Source organism: Micromesistius poutassou (assembly GCF_964030765.1).
Source record: "Micromesistius poutassou genome assembly, chromosome: 16".
NCBI classification, from domain to species: Eukaryota; Metazoa; Chordata; class Actinopteri; order Gadiformes; family Gadidae; genus Micromesistius; species Micromesistius poutassou.
In genome coordinates, this window is record NC_140286.1 from 10,094,218 (window position 1) to 10,109,357 (window position 15,140).

The 15,140-nt window shown below is 46.6% G+C and overlaps 3 protein-coding genes across 6 annotated transcripts; 1 reads left to right on the plus strand and 2 right to left on the minus strand.

The window, feature by feature from the left end:
- Positions 1 to 2,427: 2,427 nt before the first annotated feature.
- On the minus strand, positions 2,428 to 3,494 carry arl14 (ADP-ribosylation factor-like 14). The gene has a single exon (XM_084480957.1). It carries the CDS (start codon positions 3,327 to 3,329, stop codon positions 2,721 to 2,723), a length of 609 nt encoding a protein of 202 aa, XP_084337083.1. The 5' UTR covers positions 3,330 to 3,494; the 3' UTR covers positions 2,428 to 2,720.
- Positions 3,495 to 5,559: 2,065 nt separating this feature from the next.
- ppm1la (protein phosphatase, Mg2+/Mn2+ dependent, 1La) lies at positions 5,560 to 11,420 on the minus strand. Of its 4 annotated transcripts, none has more exons than XM_084481357.1 (5): positions 11,247 to 11,420; positions 10,523 to 10,783; positions 8,246 to 8,444; positions 7,297 to 7,458; positions 5,560 to 6,990 (listed from the first exon to the last, which is right to left on the minus strand). In XM_084481357.1, the coding sequence occupies exons 1-5, from the start codon at positions 11,397 to 11,399 to the stop codon at positions 6,629 to 6,631; spliced, it is 1,137 nt and encodes a 378-aa protein (XP_084337483.1). In that variant the 5' UTR covers positions 11,400 to 11,420; the 3' UTR covers positions 5,560 to 6,628. The 4 variants fall into 4 exon arrangements, with proteins under 4 accessions (XP_084337483.1, XP_084337484.1, XP_084337482.1 ...); XM_084481358.1 differs by having other exon boundaries at positions 8,270 to 8,444; positions 10,523 to 10,789; XM_084481356.1 differs by having other exon boundaries at positions 10,523 to 10,789.
- A 1,638-nt stretch (positions 11,421 to 13,058) lies between these two features.
- On the plus strand, positions 13,059 to 14,906 carry LOC311361323 (inner ear-specific collagen-like; the record flags this gene model as incomplete). The annotated part of the gene is made up of 3 exons (XM_084481492.1): positions 13,059 to 13,485; positions 13,581 to 13,625; positions 14,095 to 14,906. 3 exons carry the CDS (start codon positions 13,059 to 13,061, stop codon positions 14,904 to 14,906), a joined length of 1,284 nt encoding a protein of 427 aa, XP_084337618.1.
- Positions 14,907 to 15,140: the final 234 nt, after the last annotated feature.

Consider the following 15,140-nt stretch of genomic DNA (forward strand, 5'->3'; position numbering starts at 1 on the left):
GGGCCAAGAAGAGAAAGGGGAGGTAACATGGCCCCACATGACGTCATATGGGGCCAGCTCCCAAATCGACGCGTTTCAGCGATCCTTTTTTCAAAGACGCAAGATACCTACTTCTCGGTTTACACATAATGTAATTTTTAGCTACTGGGGGACCATAGGGAGGCTAGGGGAACTCAACTTAATGTTAGAAAACCTCATAAAGTGAAATTTTCATGCCATGGGACTTTTAATACTCAATAACTTATACAAACATTTACAAAAGCTGCAAGCCCATGTCAGGCTTTGGTTTGTGGACTTTTCATCTGCATTCAAAACGATGCAGCTGCATCTTTTAATAAAAAGGTTGCTATGTGATTTTAAATTGCCTCACCATGCAGCTTGTATTATGGATCTTCGACTTCTTGACCGACAGAGTACAGAGAGTTTCTGTAAATGGCCGTTTCTCAGACTCTCCAATTATGTCCACATGGCTCGCCACAAGGATGCGCCCTTTCGCCTTTCTACTCTTTATTATGTATACTGACGGAAGCAGGAGCAGTAAGGAGGGCAGCAGCTATTTGGTCATATTTACTGACTATACTGCGTTGCTGTCCCTTCTCCAAGGCTCAGAATCAGACCACGGGAATGCTCTCACTGATTTTATTTCTTGGTGTGATGATAACTTCTTGGACTTAAATGTATCTAAAACCAAGTAGCCTAACTGATTATTGATTTTAGACGCAACAGAAATGCAAAGTGTAGGCCTATCATACATAACGAAAGTGTGGAAATAGTTATTTTCGATGATCACCTTTGTTTGATGTGAACACTGAGGCTATTGTGAAGCGAGGGCAACACAGAATTCACCTTCTCCGCAAACGAAATTATTTTCCTGTCCGTCCCTTCATCCTCTCGTTTCAATCGTTGGGTAAAACGGTAAAATCTGGTTCGGCAGTCTCGACTCTCCCGGAAGAAACTACAGCGCATCATCAACAGAGCATCCAAAATCATTGCCTCACCCCTACCATCCCTCGAATCACTCTACCATAAACGGTCACTACGCAGAGCCCGCAAGATCATCTCTGATCCCACTCACCCCGCACACTATGCCTTCCAACTACTGCCCTCTGGGAGGCGTTACAGGACAATTGCCACACACACAACCCGCTTCAAAAACAGTTTCATTCCCACTGCAATCAATACCCTGAACTCCAGTCGCTGAGGATTATGCATGGCCCCTTAAGTAAATAGTCTGTCTGTATGTATTTATGTTATATGTTTTTATGTTTTATGTCTAAATGTGATGTTGGAACCTGTAACAAGGAGCTGTACTGAGACCAAATTCCACCAGCCTGGCTGTGTGGTCATTAATAAAATTATTATTAAAAGCATACCTGCACCTCGATTAAGCTTGGGCTTAGTTTCGCTGATTATGTCACCGTCTATATTTTCACACACCCCTCCCACGAGTTTAGTATATTTGTGTTTTTGTTTCGCACATAAGCTTTGCTCTGGGACGCTTGTTTGCTTCCGTCTCAAATGATGTAGCTTGGGGGGAAAGAGCCATTATGGAAGCAATGGTTCCATTAAGAACTTAATGGGCCACACGCAGAGAGGAGAGTGGACCCGAGGGACCGGAGACCTCGTGCCTCGTTTTACCGGCATCTTGATTATGGCTCTTCGGTAGGAATCAAAGGCCTGAGTAAGCGGTCTCGCATGGATGAATATTTGATGAGCGTATATGCTCTCCCGCTGTAGATAATATATGCCTATCACTGGGTTCCAACCAAAGGCACCACTGCCTGTGCGTTACAGGCAGACTTTTACAACACAAGAATGGCGTTGATCACAAAACGGCGAATACCGGCATTTTGGACGGTTTTATTTATATTATTGAACACGGTGCATTCCATCAGAAGATGTGGACTTGACATTTGTTCGGACGACCAGATCTGTTGCCCGCCCGGGCAGGGTAACGTCACGTGTTGCAAGCCAATAGTCGACCCGACTTACTACAACATCGCCATGATTACGCGCAAACTTTCTGGGATCCTTCTTTTGTTGCTTTTGTTCGCCATGGGCTATTCGATCCAGAGGTTGATATGCTCCAAAACCAGGCGGCGGATTCACGACACGGAGAATCGTGCCGCGTCCGAGAGCCCCAGCGGCCACCCAACGCCCACCGTGTCGCGGGAGCCGCTCATCGTGGGTCCCGGCAGCAGTAGGCCTAGTGAGTCCGACGCAGCCCCACCGGCTTCGTTGCCCACCTACGAAGAATGCATTTGCAAACGACTTCCGACGTATGAAGAGTCTCTGCTGGAGAGCCGCCCTGTGAGTCAGGTGGAGGCCACACATCAGGTAGGCCTACTACGAGACCAGAGAGCGCATAGAAACACCACTGCTGTGTCAGTGCGCTTATCTTTATTGAACCTGCGAATGCAACTTCCATAGGTTGTACATGTATTGTATGATAATGAGTGATAATTGCCCTTATTTCCCTTAATGAAAATGACCACATTTGAAATGGGTTTAATCTAATCTAAATAGCAGAAAGTAATAAAGCAGCCTCACTACAGGCGCGTATTGCCCTGGATGACGGCGTATGGATTTTACGCACGTAGTTTGAGCCAAATTAAGATATTGATTTAGGCATATTTTACGCAAGGCTCATTGGTCTGAAATGTCTTTCAAACAGTTTACATAAAACCGATCCTCTGGCATACTATAGGCCTCAATTTAGCCTACCGATGCCGGGTGGACTTTGCGCGGATATAGTGCACTGTGTCTTTGATATTCTCTTTGATTTTCACAGGATCCGAGGGCAGCTTGAGCAGCTGAGCCACGCGTCTGAAGCCCTCCTCAAGCCCGAAGCCCGTCGCGGCCGAACAAGGCTGGATGAACCAATCCCGATCGGAACACATCTTCGGGAAGTTGAACCGCTCCGTTAACTCCGTGACAGTCTGCGCGCCGGAGACGTCTTGTTTGTTGGCGAGCACCACCACCGGGATGCCGGTCAGATGCTCGCTCTTCAGCGTGTTCTCCAGCTCTCGGCGGGCCTCGGCAAGCCGGTCCAGGTCGGAGCTGTCCACGACGAACACGACCGCCGCTGCGTCCTGGTGAAAACTCGCCCAGTGTTGGCGCATGTTCCTCTGGCCGCCGACGTCCCACACAGTCAACGCTATGTTTTTCTTGCCTCTTTTCTCCTCCAACATTTCGACATTAAACCCTATGGTGGGTTCCGTGGCGACGTACTTGTTCTGTTTGTATTTGTAGAGAAGGCTCGATTTGCCCGCGTTGTCCAGACCCAGAATGAGAACGCGCACCTCCGGCTGAGACACCCGCTGTCCCATCGTCAATATCGAAATAAAAGTCAAATTGAAGAACCGCAAGGTAGTAGCCGTGACGACCGTGTGAAGTAATTCCGTGTGACTTAACGCTGTTTGCTCAGTGCGTTTCCCATAGTTACTCGATAAGCCTGTCAAACAGAGACCATAAACCTTAGCTCTGGGCCTATAACTGATTAATGGCTGAGCAACGTCCTCCTCTGCGATGTCTGAAAGGCCTGTCGATCATTATAGTGGTTGCAAAGTCCCAGGTGGATTATTGCATAATGTGTGTGTGGGCTGTGTGAATGGGGGGGGGGGGGGGGGGTATCATACGCATACATATATCATACGAATACAATTCAGTTAATGACATTGGTTCTTATCGCCACTATGATCTAACTATATGAGCTATTTTTTTTTATTATGAATCCATGTTTCTAGAGGATAAGGTATTAGAACTGAAGTATTGGCTATTTATCATCGTAAAAATTAGAAGTATTTTTCCACACCTCTCCATGTATTCCCGTTTCAGCACAAGAATGTCCAAATCGAAACATTGTTGCCAGCTTGATATGACGAAGTGCTATTGCGTCTTCTTTCCGCAAGGGGGAGATTTCGTTTTGCATAAACAAATAAGGCGCATTGACGGACCGTGACATGGGATACACCCTGGTCATTACCAGGGCTATTTGCAATCTTTAATTTGCACACATAACGTCATCACGTTTAACTATCAAATAGATGAAATTGAATACAACACTAATCAAATCACCCCTGAAGCTAGATCAAGTGTAAGACATTTGATTGTACATTAGCATCAAAATAACAGATACTAATTGTAATATAATAAATGTTTTAAATAATGAGCCTATTGAAAATTAACAAGTGGTTTGGGTTCGACAATAGGCTCTCCAATAAATAAATAAATAAAGTAGTACATTAATAAATAAATAAATGCATATATAAATAATATTATGAAATAACCATTAGGCCTACTTTGTATTAACCTTTTCTCCATAGAGGTAAATAAATATACAATGTAGCTGCAAGCAGCGGTAAAAATGTGTCGAATTAAAAATCGCTGGGACAGCCGAGAACCTGTCCTGTATGGCTTAAACATAACCCAGGTCAGGGACTAAAGGTCACCAAGAAAACTTGTCTTCTTTCAGAGAGCACAAACAGCCCGGTGTGGTAGCTTGTCACTTCTTGAACCCTTCTTCTTCTTCTCCCGTTCGTTTCGAGTCTCTCGGTAGAAGACCCCGTCCCCGATGACGTTTCAACGTCCACTCGGAAGAGACCACCTCGGTCATCTTCAGGCGCTTTTCACATTAAGAGCCCGCAAAGGCGAGGTGGACGAGATCCACACCTCGACGCCGTGCACGTTGATCGTTGTATCCTTCCAGCTTTTACATTTGCTTCAAGCATAGGACCTCCGACGCCGAGAGTAAATAAATAAGACCTTGCACTAAAATGCTCACTTCAAATGTCAATATCTGTTCCATCTCTCCCTTGGTTTTACCCATACGCCACCAGTCGGGTTATCTACCACATACACCAGGCCGCTGGGGTTAGTAGGCCAACACTGGCTGTGCTGCCACGAGGAGTACGTTTTTCTGCTCTCCCGAGCTTGAAAATCCCACGGCCGGCCCCTCGTGTGATGAGTGGATGAAGATGAGCAGTGTGTCTTGGAATCATGGATATTTTCATACAAAGAAACCCGCTGCTCGTCTCCACAGACGAATCGTTGGATGATCAGCACTCGCTCCTCCATAGATGACTTGGATCCGTATTGTCCCATTGTGGTTATTGTATAACCCGTCTACGGATTGCTTCTTGTGTTGTGAGCGGCGGCTCTTGCCTCTCTTAAATACTCTGGACAGGGTTCAAGCTTTCCGGTAAACCGATGTCAAATGACGTTCAGTGAAGTTACTGGACGGTGAGTCGCCTTGCAGTGGTGTACAGTGACACCACAGTGGCTAGCCAGCACACATAACTATTTGTAGCGTTGGCCCTCGTCCCGTAAACACGCAAATTACGTCATGCTAGTTTTCCTCCCTCGTGTGAGTCCACCTTATATAGTGATTATTTCCACTACAATAAACCAATTCGGTTGACCACATCGGATCATAATGTGTTTTTCCATGAATTGTTGTTTGGCTATGGGTTCTTCTGTCCCACTTTAAAAGCATTCCATAAGTATTGTATTTCTACGGTGTACACAACAGCTGTGTATGGAGTTCATATACACTCGATATCAATATCAAAACAACCCTGCAAAATAACATTTATTGGCAGACTGACACGCAGATGAATAAAACGTTCACAAGGAACATTTTACCATTTCAATACTGAGATTTCACATACATAATCTTCATAAATTGTGTTGGGCGAATTTTAAGATTTAAATAAGGCATTAAGGTAGCTTACTAAAGAATAATAATAAAAAAAAATAGGCGTATCTCCTCTCAATACAACTGATGCAAAACAAACAAAAAAAATTGATAACAAAAAGTAGGATTCAAATCAGTAGTAAAACAATTACAATCCAACACGATCGCAGATAAAAAGGTGTGTTTTCCCCCGTCGTATTGCTTCTTAAAGCGGCATGGCATTACAAGCAGATAACATTCACGTCACGGCTGTATTATACACGTGTCGTTTTTTTTAATAACAGCTGCATCAAGTCACAGGCCGTTCACACCGCCTCCTCCGGAGGCCACTATCGAGGGACCAAGAGGACATGCCCTGACATGGACGGCATGCAACCGTTTAATGTGGGATGGTTAAGCCCCATCGCGACTGCATTACTTAGGAGGGGGGAGGGAGTCTGGGTCTAAATCAGGGCACACATACGTTACATACGACATCCCCTTTATATTGCGTCTACGTAGGCTGATATGTAAGGAGTAGTCATTCCGCATGAAAATAAGTTTGAAAGTGCATCTCTGTGTGTGTGTGTGTGTGTGTGTGTGTGTGTGTGTGTGTGTGTGTGTGTGTGTGTGTGTGTGTTCTAAGGTAAAGCGGTAGCATACATGTACCCCAATGTCCAGTAAACAGTAGATCGATCACAGTCTCACGTGCTGGTTTCGAGAAATCACCTCTGATCGGGTGCAACGATATCTTTTTGAGATTCAGTGTATTTGATCCTTCAAGATGCATTTTTTTAAATATATATACAGATTTTTTTTTTTTTTTTTTTAAATAGGGTTAATACCAGAGCATTCAGGGGGCGCCGGTGGCAACCCATCCTCCACCCTGGTGGTGTTGTCCATGCCCCAGGTGTGGTAGGAGAGAGCAAGGCTAGCCAGAACCACAGCGTCGGCTCACTCCCCGCTCTTAGCCCCGCCTTTGCCGCCGCCGCCGCTCTTGAACCTCACCACCATGACGGTGATGTTGTCGGGGCAACCGCGGTAGAAGGACTGCAGGACGATGCTCTTGGCGCCGTAGTGCGGCTCGTCCAGGCGCTCGCGCACAAAGCGCACCGCCTCCTCGTTGCTGAAGGCGTCCCAGAGGCCGTCCGACGCCAGGATCATGAACTCGGGCTGCAGCTTGTCCAGGTCAAAGGTCACGATGTCGGGGTCGGGGATGACCACGTTGAGGTTCTTCAGCGGGTAGTCGCCCAGCGAGCGGGACATGGCCAGGATGCCCTGGACCCTCCAGGAGCCGTTGAAACTGATGAAGCCCCCTGGGGAGGGGAGGGGCTTGGGTGAAGTTAACTTTGTTTGTTCGGCTGTCGTTTCCTGAACAAAAAGCTTGTGGTTTTCGTTCAGGAAAACCAACATTATAAGGTTATATACTGAAAGTATGGATGTTTCATTAAATAATACAACAAACTGAAAACAAATAATATCAAATATAACCTCATAGTAACCCACAACCAGTTGTCTAGATATTAATGCAATTCCAATGAAGACCAGCAGATGGCGCCAGGTGGCTCTAAACTCGACAGCCATAGCTTGCCATTGCTTGTTACCCCTCTAAACCAACTCACCTGCACGCTTGATTCTTTTACGCTCTTTCAGCTGGTATGGTTTGTGGTCGTGTGACAAAGCAACAGCGTTACCGTCCTTGTCACACAAAACACCACGTGAGTCTCCAACATTAGCCACCGTTAGTTCTCTGTCTGATAGCAGTGCTACCAAACATGTGGTTCCTGAGGGAAGAGGGCAAGAGGAAGTGATGAAGTATGGTGTGTGTGTGTGTGTGTGTGTGTGTGTGTGTGTGTGTGTGTGTGTGTGTGTGTGTGTGTGTGTGTGTGTGTGTGTGTGTGTGTGTGTGTGTGTGTGTGTGTGAAATGTGTTGCATGAAATGACATCCTATTGGTTGATTGCATTAAGCATCCTAGAATGCCATATTACTTTAATGTGAAGCTCTGTGTTGTCGAGAACACAAAATGTGATTGTTATTGAATGAGGTGTGATTTTCTTTGACAATTGAGAAAAGTGTCAATGGTAACAAATATGTGTATGCTTATGAAAAAAAGCTATGTCCAGATGTTATGTTTGTAAAATATTGTTTTTACTCTGTACTAAAATAAATCAAACAGCTACAGTTAGTATTGTGAATTTACTCAATTAGAAATTAGAATAGAAGAATTAGAGATTAAAAAGTGTGTGTATATCTCCATTGAGGGTCAGAGATCGGCATATTTGATAGGGCATATAATAGGACACTTTTTTCCAGTTTTTCGGTTAGTATAAATAGATGAAACAGTGGATGAGAGCTGTAGAAAGTAGAAATTAGAAATGATGGTCACAGAAACAATCTCATAACATTTTACGGAATTACAAGTGCTAACGTTATCTCACAGAAAATCCCCCCCCTGCCAAAACGCATCATTAACAAAACAACACCAGTGCATAACACCAACCAATACTGTCTTGCGTTTTGGCCTCCTCTCTCCCCCATGTCATCACCACCGAGTCCGAGTATGTATGCACCTCCAATCATCCCGGGCTCCTGACCTGCTTCGTCGTGATTGGCTGAGAGTTTATCCAGCATGTCACGATCGACTGCCATGATTCGCTGTTCCAGGATACTGGCATAAGACTGTGAGCTCTCTTTCCGCTCTCGCTCAAATGCCTGCAGCTGCTGCCTGAGGGCCTCAGGCAGGTGGGCCTTCACATAGTCAGCAGCTGCCTGGTGGGGGGGGGGAAACATAGAGGTTAGTGCACCTGCGGAGATAGAGAGAGAAGGGAGGAGAGACACAGTCAAGGGGGGAGAGAGAGCAAGATATACCCAGGGGCACACAGGAAAAGAACGGCATGCTTTTTTGCTGAGTATGTAGTTCCAGGGGAGAAATTAGTGGTTTGTATAAACGTGTAGTTTCATTAAAATAGGTCTTCTAAAATGGGCTGCAGGGGATAATAATAAGAGATTCAGGTGTACGGCACCCTGGTTGGACTTGGTTGTTTCCATGGTTTAGATCAGCAGGGCCTGTATTGTTATCTATACTGAACTGACTGGTGGGTAACCTTTATACAGATCAAGAACTGGTTTGTAGTTCTAAACCTATAAACCCAGCACATACAGCGCCAGATACAAGATTGAAACCCCACACGTTTTGCAATGAAAAAACTGTGAAATGATGTTCAACATTAATTCCCGAGGTTACAGGATATCTTCTTTACAAGGCGTCTGCTCTTTTTATCTCAAGTGCCTCCAGATGATCCCGATAGGAATTCAACTTAATGGAGCGTTTCCATCATCTGTGACTTTGCCTGTAATGGAGGTTGAAGCAGGTGTTCAGTTGAATTATTGAACTACCCACTGCTTAGCCCTCTTCCTCGCTCATACTTTATACTGACTTATACTTTAGGGCCCCCGTCCACAGTTGATGAAGAACCGGCTCCAAGGCTCATCCAAGATACAGCATTGGCAGACATTAACGTATTGAATGTCATTTAAATGTTACCAAATACAGAGGCCTACCTCATATCACAATATCTTATAGTCATATATTCATTTGAAAATATATCCCTATTTAACTGTAGGTTTAACATTAATTCTATTTTCTAAAACAAAGTGTCTGGTGTGTCTCATTTGAAAATATGCAGAAATTACAGATAACGATTATGATAAAGAGAATAATTATAACTACACTAATTATATATTGTATCGCTAGGAGTATCATAATCTCCTATAAATACAAATCACTGTAAGGCAATGACAAAGGATATTAGTTGAAGGGCACACAATGTGCTGTGTTCTGGAGGACTGGCAGACAACACACTGGGTGGTCAAATTGATTGATTTGGAGAAAGGCACAGACTGTTAGCCAGCAGTTGAGAAGCGCACACACACACACACACACACACACACACACACACACACACACACACACACACACACACAGGGTTATACTATCATTAATAGTAACACAATACACAAACGGCACATACATCTGACATGTAATAATTAGCAATATAAATCCAAATCAGTCATTTGAAACCTGAATATCTCGTCATGCAGTCGTTTAGAACCAGCCCAAAGACTCAGAAAAGACCCAGTCATATCCCACACCCAATGGGGATAAAACTATTAACACTGAGGTGTCCTAAGGTGCTTAAGCAGATTAGAGAGGGAAAGCAGATGTTTCTGTGGTACGTCGGGTGTTTCCACTACTGATTGAACCACAGGGGGCGTAGTGGGTGACAGATGGAGCCCAGAACACGTGGTGTGTAGGCAGCCATGAGAATTCACTGACCCTTGACTAGGGGAGGGAAGAAAGGAAGACAAAAGCCTTCTTCTCACCCACGTGTCCTACTACACACAATGCAAAGTGTGTGTGTGTGTGTGTGTGTGTGTGTGTGTGTGTGTGTGTGTGTGTGTGTGTGTGTGTGTGTGTGTGTGTGTGTGTGTGTGTGTGTGTGTGTGTGTGTGTGTGTGTGTGTGTGTGTCCAACGCCAGCCCCAGAACAAGGTGCATCTTAAACAATGGGAAGGGTACACCAAACAACAAAAGCTTGTCCAAGATGTTGAACAATGCAGAGGATTTAGTAGAGGTATAATAGGCTTCTGTCCCTGGTAATCTGAGGAATACGAGACTGTATGAATTAAAACACATTATTTAATGTGTTTAAACATGTGTTTAAAAGTTAAACATGTGCAGCAGGGAAAGACAATAAACCGATGCATTAGTTTGCTGGGAGAAATTTGGTTAGTCCTGAGCACATCTAAATGACAAATGTGGGCCTATGTAGCACACTTTTCACTCACCTCTCCACCGTGACCGTCAAAGATCCCAAATATGGACGGGTGGGATTTGTTAGTGATGTCCGTGAGCACCTCGAAGCGGTCCTCCATGTGATCCCTCCGCCCCTGGATGGAGTACACCGCCACGTTGTTGTTCTTGAACTCCCATGTTTTGGAGAACTCGGCATCCAACACACTTAGGCCGCCCAGCCGGTCGTTCATCATCATCTCCGCCACTTTCCCCTTGACCATCTTCACAGCGTCGCGGCTCGACTTGACGATGGTCTTCACCTCGTCGGTGTGGAAGAAATAGCTCCATAAGGCCAGGCTTATACACAACAGGAACAATGTCTCTGGCCTGAGCAGAAAATAACGCATGATCCGACCAAGAAGAGACAACAACGTCATTGTGTCTCCTATCATCACACGCAACCAAACTGCGGTCTGTCTCTTCTTCACGTGCAATTCACTCCATCCGATCGAGGGGGGGATTTTTTTTGTGTCAAAATGTCTGACACGAGAGATGCGGGTGAACGTGCAATCCGGCCCGATCGAGTGCGTAGTCTACCCGCCCCAGACGGCCGATGGTCGGTCAGCAGTGCAATGAAAGCCAGGCAGAGGCGGACCAGGCCGTTCTCATTGATTTGAGCCGCTGCTCAGCAAGACGCTACGCGAAGATCTCCGGCCAACAGCTGCATGCGGATTCGCTAAAACATTAAGCGCGGTCCTTTGTAGCGGAAAAACTCACCTGGAGGTTAGATAAACATTTGAAGGGAGACATCGAGGCTATTTTTGGACGTATTATGAAGTCCCCCGTTGTTTCGCTGACCCAGTTTCTTCTCCGGGTTATCGTGTCTATATAATTCCTGTCCCCTCTCTCCGTTCGCCATAACCGTAACATTTTCCACACTCCACCATACTAGCGTTTGTCTGTCGCTGCTGGCAAAGGGCGCAACTGCAGGGAACCCATCAGGAACACTGTCACGCGTCGGAACCAATAGCAGAAGAGCCCGGTCGCTGCACTTAATATTGCTATAAAATATGATGTTCATCAGTCGGAAATGGAATTAAATGTAGATGGGCATACTTTTAATGATATTTAAAACATAACAATGATGTAAAAGACAATACAATATAATATGCCCCCAATATACAATCATTAACATTCAGATACATGTAATGTGTTAAAATATATGAACTTACATTATTCGTTTTTATAGATTGAAGGTCCATTCTGCAAGGATATTAATACAATTAATTAACAGGTAGTTAGCAGAATTATCATTATAGACTGCAAGCTATAAATCATCATCCGTCATTTCAGATGATGAGTTATATTAATATAATTAATATAATTAGCAGGCTTATTTATTATAGGTAGAAAGACAGTTAGCAGAATTATTATTTTAGACAGCAGGCTATAACTCATCATCTGTCATTTCATTGTTTTCCATCAACAAGCTGCTTTCTACACAGCTTAGGGCTTGTAGGTTCAACTCTAAAGCATGGGAACTTTGTTTGCCCCTGGCCCCAGTTCTCAAGATAAACCTTTCAAAGCTTTATAAAGAAGCTTTGTCTCACTATACCATATTGAACCGTAACCTGGTTTACAAAATGTACAAAATTAATCAATCTCTTGATTAATATTAATAAAACATATTATTCTCCACAAGTCTTGACTTGTCCGATGTCATGTGTGATCAAGGCATAGGGGGTCTCAATCAGAACCCACGTAGGGTTCAAGGTGAGGGGTCGACATCCTAGCCGCACGGCTTTGTGGGACATGTGAAGTTCAGCGGTGCGGTGTTCCTGTGAGGTGTGTTTGGGTTACGAGTGGAGCCTTTGGGTTTCCTAGATCAAGGAGGAGAATGGTGAGATCAATGTTGTTATGACCCATTTTGGGACATGGATCCTGGTCTCGGTGGGTTTGCCCTGAGTCAGTTCTTCTTTAAAGCGGCGCCAATTACCATAGCAGCTACAAGGTATTGAACACAGTTCAATGTAACACCTATACTGTATGGGGTGTCATTGCAGAATTGCAGATTGTATGTGTGTGTGTGTGTGTGTGTGTGTGTGTGTGTGTGTGTGTGCGCGTGCGTGTGTGTGTTGTATGCAGTCCTGAGACTTTCAGTCCCATGTCCCTCAGGAGTCATGCAATATGTTCCTACAAACCCACCCACCCTGTCAAAACCCTTGGCGATTGTAGTCCCTTGAGCTGTCCTTGGCTCGAGAGTAAAGCAGTGGAGCACAAGGCGGGCGCTATAAAGGCAGGGCTGCACGGCACCAACCACCAAAGCATGGACTGAGTCTGCCATCATCTTCTCAGCAGGTAAGGGGGACTCAACATTACCTCGGCGATGAGAGTAAACTTGATCTTTTTTGCGGAAACAAATGAGTTTATATTCATTGACTGATGCTAGAGCAATCCGAGATCCTTTCCACGAAATATCAACGCGATCGATTGATTCATAAGTTCTGTTAACATGTCCTTCTGCTTTGTATGTGTCTCGCCTTTTCCTACGGTGGCAGGTCGTCATAACCACACCCGTAACCCACAGGCATGGCACGTCTTCACCCGGCGTTCCTCTGGACCGCCGCTCTCCTGGTGCTGCTGGCCCTGCAGGCCACCGGCGCCAGAACCACGGCCCGCTCGCCCAAACCTCAGAACACCAAGAAGCCTCCCCGAGCAGGCTCCAGCGCCGGAGGAGGAGGAGGAGGAGGAAGAGTCAGGATGACCACCGCCGTCCTGCCGGTGTCCTCCAGCAGCATGGCGATGGAGGAGACCACAGAGTCCATGACGGACACCTACTCCCTGTCTCCCACCGACAGCACCACCTTCTCCGAAGACGCCTACCCCACGGATTTCATTTTGGATGCGGTGGTGCCCCCGGGGGTCCGACCCGATAACTTCACCATAGACCTCAGTCAGTGCTTCTACAACGTCTGTGAATGCTGTACCCCCAACAAGGGAGCCCTGGGACCACCAGGTGATATGAGTCATAAAGGAGACTGTTAGATAAAGTAAAGCTCATTTAGTTAGTTTAGTTCATTACCGCCTTGCTTTCCTTTGTCTTCCTACCAGGTGAACCTGGGATGCCTGGAGCCAATGGACTCAACGGAGACGCAGGTACACGTGGTTCACATGCAGACTTGCTTGCTTTTTCTTGCAATGAATGTAATGTATGCATTGTTTAGCATTTTAGTCTTATAGTAGAGGATTTTATTCAAACATGATTTACAGTGACTTCAGACAAATTTCATTAAGGAGCCGGTAGGGGTGAGGAGGAGTATTGCTTTATAGAAGCTTGGAGTTAGACGTTGGATGGAACCTACATTATAGATTACAATATAATGTATTTATTTTCAATATGGGGTCTTCTGAATTCTACATATCACAGGTGAAATTGGTGCACCAGGGCCCATCGGACCCACTGGGGCTCCGGGATTGATGGGAAAACAGGGTGATAAAGGTAGGCGTCGACAAGCACAAGCTCTATGGTGTCACAGTAATCTTCTAACGGCAATGGCTGATCATGGTTAGAAAAGCCTGAAGCTTTCTAAATGAATGGGCAACTGAAGAGATCTCTTCCCCACAGGTGACCCGGGGCTCCGAGGAGAGAAAGGGGAGCCTGGTTTGAGAGGCGAGCCAGGTCTCAAAGGAGAGGCCGGACCCAAGGGCAGTCCAGGAATAGACGGTCCCGCCGGCCCCCCTGGGCTCCCAGGGATGAAGGGTCTGAAAGGAGATAAGGGCGAGTGCCCTCTGCCCCCAGCCGGACCCCCTGGCGAGCGGGGTGAGCCAGGGCTGAACGGAACCGACGGCCTACCAGGAAAGAAGGGAGAGCCTGGAGCCAAGGGAGACAGAGGGAACCCGGGTCCCTTGGGGGCGAGAGGCATGCCGGGGCCGAAGGGAGACCGCGGCATCAAGGGTGTGCGTGGCGTTCGAGGCCCTAAAGGGGCCCCTGGAGAAGATGCCCCCCTGATCCGCTCGGCCTTCAGCGTGGGCCTGTACCCCAGCAAGTCCTTCCCCCCGCCAGGCCTTCCCGTCAAGTTCGACAAGGTGTTTTACAACGAAGAGGGTCACTGGGACCCGGCCATCAGCAAGTTCAACGCCACCCACCCAGGCCTGTACGTGTTTGCCTACCACCTCACGGTGCGGAACCGGCCCCTGAGGGCCGCCCTGGTGGTCAACGGGGTGCGGAAGGTGCGGACGAGGGACTCGCTGTACGGCCAGGACATCGACCAGGCCTCCAACCTGGTGCTGCTGCAGCTGGTCCCGGGCGACCAGGTGTGGCTGGAGACACTGAGGGACTGGAACGGGGTGTACTCCAGCAGCGAGGACGACAGCACCTTCTCCGGCTTCCTGCTCTACCCGGCCCACATCAAAGGGGACCCGCCCGTGGTCCTCTGACCAGGGACCACCACTCGACTGCCCGGCCTGCGATCTGCCATCTGAACTCTGCCTCCCACCCTGCTTTAGAAGAGGGGCTAACTCTTTTGCCCGTTTGCACTACTCGGTTCAGTCTTAATCAATGCTATATGCTGTCAAATGCCACTGCTACTCATGTGCCTGCTTGCTGCTTTCACAGCTAATCTTAATCAATGCTTCGCCTGCCCATAACATGGGTGAGTTTAACACCCTGTA